Source organism: Syngnathus typhle, linkage group LG9, assembly GCF_033458585.1.
Source record: "Syngnathus typhle isolate RoL2023-S1 ecotype Sweden linkage group LG9, RoL_Styp_1.0, whole genome shotgun sequence".
Classification (NCBI taxonomy): domain Eukaryota; kingdom Metazoa; phylum Chordata; class Actinopteri; order Syngnathiformes; family Syngnathidae; genus Syngnathus; species Syngnathus typhle.
The window spans coordinates 14,155,001-14,168,493 of record NC_083746.1 but is presented as its reverse complement, the minus strand read 5'-3'; the positions used below and the strand labels follow the sequence as shown (position 1 = coordinate 14,168,493).

The 13,493-nt window shown below is 49.8% G+C and overlaps 1 protein-coding gene across 5 annotated transcripts in view; it reads left to right on the top strand.

Annotated features, from left to right (window-relative positions):
* Positions 1–13,493, top strand: part of LOC133160076 (uncharacterized) — a 171,727-nt gene that overhangs the window by 131,986 nt on the left and 26,248 nt on the right. Inside the window, exons 1-2 of one of the 5 annotated variants that reach the window (XM_061287651.1) lie at positions 3,593–3,930; positions 4,043–5,482. The exons of 1 other annotated variant lie outside the window; for it this stretch is intronic. In XM_061287651.1, coding sequence (XP_061143635.1) covers positions 4,689–5,482 — 794 coding nt within the window. In that variant the 5' untranslated portion in view covers positions 3,593–3,930; positions 4,043–4,688. 3 more of the 5 variants (XM_061287649.1, XM_061287652.1, XM_061287650.1) reach the window with 3 other exon arrangements.

Sequence of the window (13,493 nt, the reverse complement as noted above, 5' to 3'; positions counted from 1 at the left end):
AATACAGCGCGAGTGCGCCATGTCCGTACTACTGAGTTCGTACACGCACTTGTGAGTGTGCACCAAGCGTTCTGACACAGCTTCCGGTAGTAAATGCACAGGCGAGCGCTTCCCCATCTACTGGGGAAACGCAGTCATTGCAGGCAAAATGACAAAAAAAAAGTTTAATAATACTATTATTATTATTATTATATAATAATACCGCGGGCCGTAGTTTGGTGACCCCTGAGCTGGCGCGACGACGGCGGCGCGGAAAGCGAGCTGGAGCCTTCGTAAGGCTGAGGCAGAGAGGGTTCCGTTCTGCCCTACCGTCAATTCATCTGGCGAATGTCCGCTCCCTGGCGAGCAAGATGGACGAACTGATACTCCTCACTTCAAGGAACACGGACTTCAGCAGATCTGCCGCGCTGTGCTTTGTGGAAGCGTGGCTCAGCAAAGCAACCCCCCACCACGCCGTGAAGCTAGCGGGGTTCAGGCTAACTCGTGCAGAACGCAGCGCGGGGCTCTCCGGAAAATCAAAGGGAGGTGGTCTCTGTTTCTACATTAATGAACGTTTGTGTACTGATGTCACGGTGTTGAAAGAATTTTGCAGCCCTCTCTTAGAAACACTTTTCATAAACTGCCGGCCGTTCTATTCACCGCGGGAGTTCTCCTCGGTCGTCATGGCGGCTGTTTACATTCCACCACACGCACATGCGAGTGAAGCCACTCAGATGCTCGCAGAGCAGGTAACAGACATGGAGAAACTTCTACCAAATTCACTAATCATTGTTCTGGGTGATCTCAACAGGGCGAACCCCGCACACCAACTCCCCAGATACAGACCGCATGTAACGTGTCCCACCAGAGGGGCACAGACCCTGGACCACAGCTACACCGTAATCAAGGATGGATAACACTCTGCGGCTCGTGCAGCTTTAGGACTCTCAGACCACTGTCTAGTTCATCTGATCCCGGCTTATAGGCAGAACTAAAAACTGCTAAGCCTGTGGTGAGGACTCTGAGGAAGTGGACAGTGGAGTCAAGGCAGGACCTCCAAGCCTGCTTTGACTGCACCGATTGGGGAGTTTTCGAGGCTGCAACTTCAGACTTGCATGAACTCACTGACACTGTCACCTCATACATCAGTTTTTGTGAGAATCTGTGTGTGCAGACTAAGACCTTCTGCACGTAGAACCAGGGCTGTGAACTCGGTTTGGACTCGGGGACTCGGCCTCTGTCGGACTTGGTCAATTTTGCCGGACTCTGACTCGGTGCTGATTTTGACCGAGTCCACCGAGTCCGACAATAAAAAAAAAGAGTCAAGACGCAGCCAGAGAGTGTCAGGTTACAATCAGCGCGGTAGGAGTTGGAAGAAGCAGTAAAAACTCCACCAAACTCGTCGTAATGACCCGTCATATATGTTATATCCTTACTATTTATCAGGTTCTTAGATAGCAAGAACAGGTCAGACAAAGACGTGAATGAAAACTGCTTTATTCCTTACTCACAGGGCGTATCACAACACAGAATGCACTCATCCCACTTCCGGGGATTTCTACTACGGAATTTGAGTTAGCCCAAAATACACAACATCTCTTCCCCTCTTACAATGAACGTGCTATATGCATGAATGTGACCAACATATTCTTATGCACCTATAACTTGACATCTTCAAGATCTATCAATAACTACCATTAAACAATTATCATATCTAGTCCAGACAATTATGACAATAATATTCCCATGAACCTTAACTTTGGGTGAGGGTAGACTAACTCGAATTATACCGAATTATAGCGAAAAAACGATGTCGTACGCCGTCAGCACTATGTTGTTTTCAATAAAAACATGAAGAACTCACGTTTGCGTCAGTCAATTTTAATTTTTATAAAGGATTATTCTCATTTGATGTCTTTAAATTCATCCGCGTTCTGCCATTGAAGCGGGGTGCATTCAAAGACCAGTTGTACAGACGGAAACGTTTTGTGATCAAATCTTTCATAACGAGAATGATTTGAGTGAATTGATTTGAATGAATAATTGAGAAGAAATTTCAGTTCTAAAGGCTCCTTTTGTCCCAAGCAAAGTGACAGATGGTGGCGAGGGGGGGATAAAAATTGTAAAATCAATTCACTCAAATCATTCTCGTTATGAAAGATTTGATCACAAAACGTGTGGCTTTTTCTTAAATGAACACGTTTGACATTGCCATCGTGTCAGCTTTTAATTATATTGCGCTGTCATGTTAAAGCAAATTAATAAATGCAACAATATTAATTTGCTTTGAAAATACCTGAGTAATAAAATGAAATGGATGGATGAATGATGATCACAATTAAGTATAAAGTCTCCTTTTTAATATATACTCCTTGTAGCCTGTACCCAAAAAGACGAGTTTCTTTGCATCGAGGTTTATGCAAAGAGCTCACGTTTTTGTTTTATTGTTGCGTTTTGGTGAAGTCAATGAGTGTTCCGTCTGTACGACTGGTCTTTGAATGCACCCCGCTTCAATGGCAGAACGCGGATGAATTTAAAGACATCAAATGAGAATAATCCTTAATAAAAATTAAAATTAACTGACGCAAACGTGAGTTCTTCATGTTTTTGTTGAAAACAACATAGTGCTGACGCCGTACGACATGGGTTTTTCGCTTTCTAAATAAGGGGTCGTCACTAATTATTTGTGTTTAGATAAATGTCTGAGCTATAATGGTGTAATTAATGATTAAAACTTGAAAGTATCTGTTTATTTTATTCGTTTATACGTTTAATAAAGACAAAGCCATCACAAAACTGTTGTAATTATTTAGATCTTGATCTAAATTAGCCTTGAATAAAGACTAAGCAGTCACATGAATTAACAGAAAAAATGGACAGCCGGACTCGGACTCGAACTCATGGTCAAGAAGCCGGACCCGGACTCGGACTCGGAGCAAAAATCCGACCGAGTCCACAGCTTTGCGTAGAACAACGACAAACCTTGGTTTACACCGAACCGCAGGAGGCTGCGCAAAGTCAAGGAGGAGGCCTACAGGAGCGGCGACCTGTTCAAGCAGACCAGAAACACACTGAACTGAGAGGTCAGGAAAGCCAGGAGGTGTTACGGGGAGAACCTGAAGAGACACCTCTCTGCCAATCCTGATCCCTCAACAGTGTGGAAAGGTCTGTACAGCATCACGGACTACAAGAAACAAACTCCTGTGGAGAGCCCAAGGCTTGCTAACCAGCTAAACAGGTTCTACTGCAGGTTTGATTGGTCCTCCCACACAACGAGACTTCCTGCAGCACAATCTACATACTCACCTCTCCCCACAACTGCTCTGTCCACACATTTTATCATCGTTGTCACCCACTCTCTCTCTTGCAGAGGCCGCGCCCGCACTCCAGGTCCGTGAGGAGGAAGTGCCCCAGATGTTCCGGAGACAAAAGACCAGGAAGGCATCGGGCCCAGCCGGGGTGTCACCTTCCTGCTTGAAAGTCTGTGCTGAGCAGCTGGCGCCCTCCTTTGCACGGCTCTTCAACCATTCCCTGGAGCTGTGTGAGGTGCCCTCGTGCTCCAAGAGCTCCACCATCGTTCCAGTGGCCAAGAAGCCCGCCATCACAGGTTTGAATGACTATAGACCTGTCGCACTGACATCTGTGGTCATGAAATCTTTCGAGAGGTTAGTGCTGAACCACCTGAAGGATGTCACGGGCCCCCTGCTTGACCCCCTCCAGTTTGCCTACCGGGCAAACAGGTCAGTGGATGATGCGGTCAACATGGGACTGCACTACATCCTGCCCCACCTGGACACCCCAGGAAGGTACGCCAGGATCCTGTTCGTGGACTTCAGCTCGGCGGTCAACACCATCGCTCCTGACATCCTCCAACAGAAGCTCATCCAGCTTGCGGTGCCTGCTTCCACCTGTCAATGGATCACCAGCTTCCTGACCAACAGGAGATAGCGTGTGAGGCTGGGGGGCATCACATCTGACACCCGGACCACCAATACTGGAGCGCCTCAGGGGTGCGTCCTCTCCCCACTGCTCTTCTCTCTCTACACCAATGATTTCTCCTCAGGTGACTCCCCTGTGAAGCTCCTGAAGTATGCAGACGACACCACTTTCATCGGACTGATCCAGGACGGTGATGAGACTGCGTACAGACAGGAGGTGGAGCGGCTGGTCCAATGGTGCAGCCAAAACCATCTGGAGCTGAACCCGCTCAAGACCGTGGAGATGACAGTGGATTTCAGACGAGACCCTTCACCACTTTTACCCCTCACTATCCGCAGTAATACTATTCTCTCCACAGACACCTTCAAGTTCCTAGGAGATAACACTGACTCCCATCATGATGAAGTGCTTTGAAAGGCTGGTCAAAGACCACATCGTCTCCAGACTCCCCCCGACATTCGACCCGTTCCAGTTTGCCTACCGGAAGAACCGCTCTACTGAGGATGCCATCTCCTGCGTTCTTCACCTGAGCCTGGCTCACCTGGAGGAGAGGAACACCCACGTGCGGTTGCTGTTCCTGGACTCATTCCACAGCATCTGGTGGGAAAACTGGAACGCCTGGGCTTCAGCACCCCCCTTCGGAACTGGCTGCTAGACTTCCTCACCACAGACCTCATTCAGTCCGAGTCGGACAGAACACATCAGATGTCATCACCCTCAGCACAGGCTCCCCTCAGGGCTGCGTCCTGAGCCCCCTGCTGTTCACCCTGATGACACACGACTGCATCCCCAGGTTCACCACTAATCACATCGTGAAGTTTGCAGACGACACAACGGTGGTGGGCCTCATCAACGATAACGATGACCTGGACTACAGAGTAGAGGTGGAGCAGTTGGTGGGCTGGTGCAGAGACAATGGACTGATCCTGAATGTGGAGAAGACAAAGGAGATCATCGTCGACTTCAGGAAGAACCAGCCTCACTACGCTCCACTGATCATCAACAGCTCAGCTGTGGAGGTGGTCAGCAGCACTAAATTCCTGGGGGTCCACATCACAGACTACCTCACCTGGACTGGGAACACCACGACACTGGTCAAGAGGGCACAGAAGCGCTTGTACTTCCTGCGGAGGATGAGGAGAGCCCACCTGCCCCCACCCATCATGAGGACGTTCTACCGAAGCACCATAGAGAGCATTCTGACAAGCTGTCTCTCGGTGTGGTGTGGGGGTTGCAGCGCTTCCGATTGGAAGAACGTAAGGAGAGTGGTGAGGACAGCAGAGAGGATCATCGGGGCTCCTCTTCCCTCCATTCAGGACTTGTCATCCCAGCGCTGCGTGTCCCGAGCCCGAAATATTATTAGTGACCCATCACACCCCCACCAAGGACTGTTCTCCCTGCTACCCTCTGGGAAGAGGTTTCGCAGCGTCCGCTGCAGGTCCACCAGGTTCTGCAATACGGGGCTGTTAATCAGTTTCAGCTGCATTGGTGTCGATGGAATTAACAACAGGTTCACTAGAGGGGCAACAACGAGATGGTCCCCAAAACAGGACTGCTTTTGCAGGTGGAGGCCATTTCAAGTTCTTCCTCTTAATTTTTTTTTAACAGTTTTTCCACAAGTGTTGTTTTTAGCTAGAGTTATTATTACGACTGGGAGCATGACGCCATTTTTTAACCCTCCTGAAGTTCCGCAGATTGTCCAACTCCTCCAGGATGGCACATCCATGCGTGCTGTTGCAAGAAGATTTGATATATCTCCCAGGACAATCTCCAGAGCATGGAGGAGATTCCAGGAGACAGGCAGTTACTCTAGGAGAGCTGGACAGGCCGTAGACGGTCCTCATTCCATCAGCAGGACCAATATCTGCTGCTTTGTGCAAGGAGGAAGAGGTTGAGAACTCCCCGAGCTCTAAAAAATGACCTCCAGCAGGCTACTGATGTGAATGTCTCTGCCCAAACAGTCAGAAACAGACTTCACGAGGGTGGCATCAGGGCACGACGTCCTGTAGTGTGCCCTGTGCTCATTGCTCAGCACCGTGGAGCTCGATTGGCATTTGCCACAGAACACCAGAATTGGCAAGTCCGCCACTGGTGCCCTGTGCTTTTCACTGATGAGAGCAGGTTTACCCTGAGCACCTGTGAAAGAATCTGGAGAAGCCGAGGAGAGTGCTATGCTGCCTGCAACATCATTCAGCATGACCGGTTTGGTGGTGGGTCAGTGATGGTCTGGGGAGGCATTTCCATGGAGGGACGAACAGACCTCTACAGGCGAGTGAACGGCAGTCTGACTGCCATTAGGTATCGGGATGAAATCCTTGCACCCATGGTCAGACCCTACACTGGTGCAGTAGGTCCTGGGTTCCTCCTGATACACAACAAAGCCTGGCCTCATGTGGCAAGAGTATGCAGACAGTATCTGGAGGATGAAGGAATTGACACAATTGAATGGCCCTCACCTGATCTAAACCCGATAAAACACATCTGGGACATAATGTTTCGGTAGATCAGATGCCACCAGGTTGCTCCTCAGACTTTACAGGAGCTCACTGATGCCATTAGACAGATCTGGGAGGACATCTCCCAAGACACCATTTGTCGTCTCATTAGGAGCATGCCGCGACATTGTCAAGCATGCATACAAGCTCGGGGAAGGGCCACACAAGATATTGAAAATAATTTTGAGTTGCAGAAATTGAATTTAGGCAGAATGGACGTACCTGCCATATAATTTTTTCACTTAGATTTTTGGGGTGTCTATATACTGAACCCTCTGTAGGCTGAAAACTTCAAAAGATGTGGCATCCTTTTGTTCCTGAGACATTAAACTGTCCATATCAGTATAGACATCCAACATTTTTTTTTTCACCATTGAAATCTGATTTGTTTTCAAAATGTTCCTTTAATTTTGAGCAGTGTATATATATGTATATATATATGTATATAATTCCCCTCTCACCCTCCGCGGGTGGTCTCCCACTCCAAGCTCGGGTCCTCTACCAGAGGCCTGGGAGCTTGAGGGTTCTGCGCAGTATTTTGGCTGTTCCTAGCACTGCACTCTTCTGGACTGAGATAATAATAATAATAATAATAATAGTAACTGGGATTTATATAGCGCTTTTCTAGGTACCCAAAGTCGCTTTACATGTGTGGGGGGAGGGGGGCTGGGGGAGGAGGGAGGAAAAAGAAGAACAAAGAAACACCAAGGGCAGGGTCAGTTAGGAAAGGCTAATGTGAAGAGGTGGGTTTTTAGGGTGGTTTTGAAAGTAGGGAGGGAGGGGGCATCTCTGGTGTGCCTGGGGAGAGCGTTCCAGAGAGAGGGGGCAGCCACGGAGAAGGCCCTGTCGCCCCAGGTTCGGCGCCTGGTCTTGGGGACCTCCAGGAGGCCGGCATCACTCGACCTGAGGGAACGGGATGGGACGTGTGGCTGGAGGAGGTCAGAGAGGTAGGGTGGAGCCAGGTTATGGAGTGCCTTGTAGGTGGTGAGGAGTATTTTAAAGGTGATTCTATATTTGACAGGCAGCCAGTGGAGGTCATGAAGGACAGGTGTGATGTGCTCTCTGGAGCGGGTTCCCGTGAGCAGGCGGGCAGCGGAGTTCTGGACATATTGCAGTTTGTTGAGGGTTTTGGAGGTGATGCCGTAGAGGATGCTGTTGCAGTAGTCTAGTCGGGATGAGATGAATGCGTGGATGAGGGTTTCGGCAGCAGAGGATGTGAGGGAGGGCCGGAGACGGGCAATGTTTCTGAGGTGGAAGAATGCAGTTTTGGTGATGTGGTTTACGTGGGGGAGGAATGAGAGGGTAGGGTCGAAAATTACCCCTAGATTGCGGATGTGGGTGGAGGTAGTGACAAGGGAGCCGTCGATGTTTAGTGAAAAGTTCTGAGTGGAGCGAGTGAGGGAGTCGGGGCCAATGATGATTATTTCAGATTTTTTGCAGTTGAGTTTTAGAAAGTTATTTTGCATCCAGGTTTTTATGTCTGTGAGGCAGGTGGTGAGGATGGAGTGGGTGGCTGCGGTGATGGTCGTGGTGGAAAGGTATAGTTGTGTGTCGTCGGCATAGCAGTGAAATTGAAGGCCGTGGTGGCGGAGGATCTGACCGAGGGGTAGGAGGTAGATGGTGAAGAGTAAGGGGCCAAGTACTGAGCCCTGGGGGACGCCGTGGGTGACTGGGGCAGTGGAGGAGGTGCAGTTGTTGATTGAAATAAATTGCTGACGGTCAGAGAGGTAGGATTTCATCCAGGAGAGGGCAGTGCCGGATAAACCAAGGGAGGAGTGGAGGCGTGATAGGAGGATGGAGTGGTTGATGGTGTCGAAGGCAGCACTGAGGTCGAGGAGGATGAGGATGGAGAGGGAACCAGAGTCGGCGGAGAGGAGGATGTCGTTGGTGACCTTGAGGAGAGCAGTTTCTGTGCTGTGGAGTGAGCGGAAGCCGGATTGGAACGTTTCGTATAGGTTGTTGTGGTGAAGGTGGGATTTAATTTGGGAGGCAACTGCACGTTCGAGGATTTTAGAGAGGAAGGGTAGGTTAGAGATGGGCCTGTAGTTGTTGGGGGAGTCGGGGTCGAGACCGGGTTTCTTGAGAATGGGGGTGATGGCAGCCAGCTTGAGGGCAGGAGGGACAGAGCCAGTAGATAGGGAGGAGTTAATTATAGTGGTGATGAGAGGTGAGAGTGAGGGGAGGCAGGCTATGACTAAAGTGGATGGGATTGGGTCGAGGATGCAGGTGGAGGCTTTCATACCAGAAGTTATGGAGGATAGGTCAGCTGTGGTGATTTCGGAGAAGAAATTGAGTGGGTGGTTGGAGAGTAGAGGGGGGGCATGTTCGAGGGTAGGGGAGGAGGTGGGAGAGTAGGCGGCCAGTTCAGTGTGGATGGTGTTGATTTTTGATTGAAAAAATGATAAAAATTCTTCACATTTGCTGGTGGTGAATGAGGTGGTGGTGGTGTCCATGGGTTTGAGGAGTTGGGTTACAGTAGAGAAGAGGATCTTGGGGTTGTTGCTACCAGATTGTATAATGGAGGAGTAGTGGGAAGTGCGTGCATTGTTGAGGGCATCTCTGTATTCCTGTTGGTGTAGTGTGTAGATGTCCAGGTGAACAGTGAGACCGGTTTTCTTTGAGAGCCGTTCAAGCTGCCGGCCCTTGGCTTTAAGGTGACGGAGGTGGTCAGTGTACCAGGGGGCGGTGTGGGTGTAGGAGACAGTTTTGGTTTTTATGGGGGCGAGTTGATTAAGACAGGAGGAGAGTGCGCTGTTGTAGCTGTTAACCAGTTCAGTGGGGGAGGCGTTCAAAGTGAGGGTGTGATCGGAGGTGGTGTTAGTCAGTAGGGCGGAAAGAGAGGGGGGGTGGATTGATTTCATGTTCCGGTATGATATGGAGCGTTGCTGCTTGATAAGGGGGGTGGGGATGTCTATGTCCAGGGTGAGGGCCAGGTGGTCTGAGAGGATGTCTGTGAGGTTGAAGCTGGTGAGATTGCTGATGGAGAGTCCAGTGGTGCAAATTAAGTCCAGGGTGTGTCCTTTTTTGTGGGTGGGGAAGTCAACGTGTTGAGTGATATTAAATGAGTTGAGAATGTCCAGAAATTCAGTGGCAGTTTTGCAGGTGGTGGAATCGACGTGAATGTTGAAATCTCCCAGTAGGATGACTGAAGGTGAAATGGCACAGAGTTGGGTGAGAAATTCAGAGAGATCGGAAAGGAATGCAGGGTTGGGTTTGGGGGGGCGGTAGATGATTGCAGTGACCAGGGGTTTGGGGCCAGGCAGCTTCAAAGACTGGTGCTCAAAGGAGGAGGGGGTGGTGATGGTTACAGCAGTGGGTTTCAAGTGTTGGCGGTATATTGTGGCTATACCGCCACCACGACTGTCACGTGGTTTATCCATGTAGGTGTATCCTGGGGGTGTAGCTCTGTTGAGGTGAATGTATTCCAGTGGTTTTTGCCAGGTTTCGGTTATGCTGAAAAAGTCTATGTTGTTGTCAGTTATGAATTCACTGAGTATTGGTCCTTTTTTATTGAGTGAGCGGGTATTGAGCAGAGCGAATTTGAGGGATGGGTAAAGTTGGATGGGTGGGGGAGCTTTGGTTAACGGTTGTAGATAGGCAGAGCGCGCGTGTGGTTTGCTATTGTGATGACGTGTGACGTCACTGGGGGTGGATCGGTTGCGTGACCAGAGTGATGGGATGCAGTGTTGTTCAGTCCGGGAGTAAATAAACTTTCTGCGGGAGCTTCTGTGGATGTATCTGGGTCGGCGAAGCAGTCCGTGTGTTTTGATGGTTGCTGTGGTGTCTGGAGGTATGGTGGTGTGGTTGTTGAGTTTAAGGAGTTGCAGAGCGGAGTATTTGAGTAGCATGCTGGCAGTGGTGGATGTTAGCCTGAGATCGTTGGCCGACGGCTGCACACTCTCACAGTGGCAGAGAATGGCACAGAAAGCCGGGGGCGTCCAGTTACGCGGCCCACTGGTCGCGGGGAGCTGTACTGATGATGCTGGTTGCCGGCTAGCCCTGGAGCCGCCAGCTAACCAGACAGTCGGCGGGTAGCCAGGAGGGCTATCCGCGGTGCGATCCGGGAGAAAAGTCCGGAAAACAGCTCGTAGCGGCAGGTTGTTGCTGGGCGATGGTAGCCAGTGGAGTGGAGCATCTACTGAATCAGTGGAGCAGCGGGTGAGTGAGAAATCTGTCGTCTGTCAAAGTAATCCAAGCTGATGCCAGGTGGCGAAGTGGGTAAAAGTTGACAGGTAGAAAGCTACGTACTTAGTACACACTTAGTATAAAATAAAACAAAACTAAAGAAAAAGATACTAAGTCGCATAGAACTAAAACTAAGGAAGGAAGGAGAAGCGGCGAACAAGCGAGACGCCAGCGTCCTCTCACAACCGGAAGTCAATCATCAGATGTCTGATGTTGTTCCTGGAATCTGCTGTAGCCACTCCTCCAGTTTGGGGGTCACTGCCCCAAGTGCCCCAATGACCACGGGCACCACCGAGGCCTTCACTTTCCAGGCCTTCTCAAGCTCTTCTTTGAGGCCCTGGTATTTCTCTAGCTTCTCAAGTTCTTTTTTCCTGATGTTGCCATCGCTTGGTATTGCTACATCCACTACAACGGCCTTCTTCTGTTGTTTATCCACCACCACAATGTCCGGTTGGTTCGCCATCACCATCTTGTCAGTCTGGATCTGGAAGTCCCACAGGATCTTGGCTCGCCCGTTCTCTGCCACCTTAGGGGGTGCTTCCCACTTTGAACTTGGGGCTTCCAGTCCATACTCTGCACAGATGTTCCTGTACACTATGCCAGCCACTTGGTTATGAGGTTCCATGTATGCTTTCCCTGCTAGCATCTTACACCCTGCTGTTATGTGCTGGACTGTCTCAGGGGCCTCTTTGCACAGCCTACACCTTGGGTCTTGTCTGGTGTGGTAGATCTTGGCCTCTATTGCTCTGGTGTTCAGAGCCTGTTCCTGTGCAGCCATGATGAGTGCCTCTGTGCTGTCCTTCAGTCCAGCTTTTTCCAGCCATTGGTAGGATTTCTTGATGTCAGCCACTTCACTTATCTGTCGATGGTACATCCCATGTAGGGGTTTGTCCTCCCATGATGGTGTCTCTAGCCACTCCTCCTCTGTTTGCCATTGTCTGAGACATTCACTGAGCACGACATCCGTTCGGGCCTTTTCCTTGATGTACTCATGGATCTTGGCTGTTTCATCCCGAACAGTGGCTCTCACACTCAGTAGTCCTCGGCCTCCTTCTTTGCGGCTAGTGTACAGTCTCAGGGTGCTGGACTTAGGGTGGAACCCTCCGTGCATGGTTAGGAGCTTCCGTGTCTTGACATCTGTGGTCTGAGTCTCTTCCTTTGGCCATCTTATTATTCCTGCAGGGTATCTGATGACTGGCAGGGCGTAGCTGTTTATTGCCCGGATCTTGTTCTTGCCATTTAGCTGACTTCTGAGGACTTGCCTTACTCGTTGTAGGTATTTGGCTGTGGCTCCTCTCCTTGTGGCTTCATCGAGGTTGCCATTTGCTTGTTGGATACCAAGGTACTTGTAGCTGTCCTCAATGTCTGTTATTGTTCCTTCTGGGGGTGAGACCCCATCTGTATGGACTACCTTCCCTCTCTTTGTCACCATGCGACCGCACTTCTCTAGTCCGAATGACATTCCAATGTCTGTGCTGTAGATCCTGGTTGTGTGGATCAGTGAATCGATGTCTCGCTCGCTCTTGGCATACAACTTTATGTCATCCATGTATAGGAGGTGACTGATGGTGGCCCCATTTTTGAGTCGGTATCCGTAGCCAGTCTTGTTGATTATTTGGCTGAGGGGGTTCAGACCTATGCAGAACAGCAGTGGGGACAGAGCATCTCCTTGGTATATGCCACATTTGATGGAGACTTGTGCAATTGGCCTGTAATTGGCCTCAAGGGTTGTTTTCCACAGTCCCATCGAGTTTGCAATGAAGGCTCTCAGGTTCCTGTTGATGTTGTACAGTTCCAAGCATTTAGTGATCCATGAGTGTGGCATGGAGTCGTAGGCTTTCTTGTAATCAATCCAGGCAGTGCACAGGTTGGTGTGTCGAGTCTTGCAGTCTCGGGCGACTGTTCCGTCAACCAGCAGCTGGTGTTTGGCTCCTCTGGTATTGCTGCCTATGCCTTTCTGTGTTGTGCTCATGTATTGAGCCATGTGCACACTTATCTTAGCCGCTATGATGCCTGACATGATCTTCCATGTTGTAGGGAGACAGGTTATTGTTTAGTTGGATGGGACTGTACCCTTCGTGGGATCCTTCAGGATCAGGATTGTGCGTCCTTCAGTTAACCATTCGGGGTGAGTTCCAACTTTTAGTAGCTGGTTCATTTGTTCTGCTAGGCGCTCATGGAGTGCAGTGAGCTTCTTAATCCAGTAGGCATGGATCATATCTGGCCCGGGTGCTGTCCAGTTCTTCATACCTGAGACTCTCTCTTGGATGTCTGTCACAGTGATGGTAACTGGGTTCTGCTCAGGGTGGTTGCTGTGGTCTTCTCTTAGAGAGACTAGCCATTGTGCCTCCCTGTTGTGTGATGTGTTCTTCTCCCATATGCCCTTCCAGTATTGCACAGTCTCCAGTCTTGGTGGGTCTGCTCTGCTGTTGTTACCCTGCCATTGAGAGTACACTTTTCCTGGTTGGGTTGTGAAGAGCCTGTTTATTCGCCTGGCTTCACTTTCTCTTGTGTATCTCCTTTAGGCGGCTGGACAGGGCTAGGAGCCTCTGTTTGGCAGTCTCCAGTGCTTCAGGTATGTTCATCTGGCTGTACTTCTTGGGTGCTGGTTTCTTCATTGCACCTTTCTGGATCTCCGATAGTTGGCTCACGTCTCTCCGCACTGTCTTGATCTTAGCCTCCAACCTTGTTTTCCATGGTGGGTCTTGTATCTCATGCTTGATATTGCTCTTGTAACCAAGCATCTCCAGGATCACTGTTGCTGAAGTGTATATCAACTTATTGGTTTCAGTGATGGTGGTTGTAGGGATTGTTCTCAGTGCTGCATTCAGATCTTCAACCAGGCTTTCTGGTGGTGCTTCTCTTAGCCTTTGTAGTTGGCGTCGGGGTTGGCTG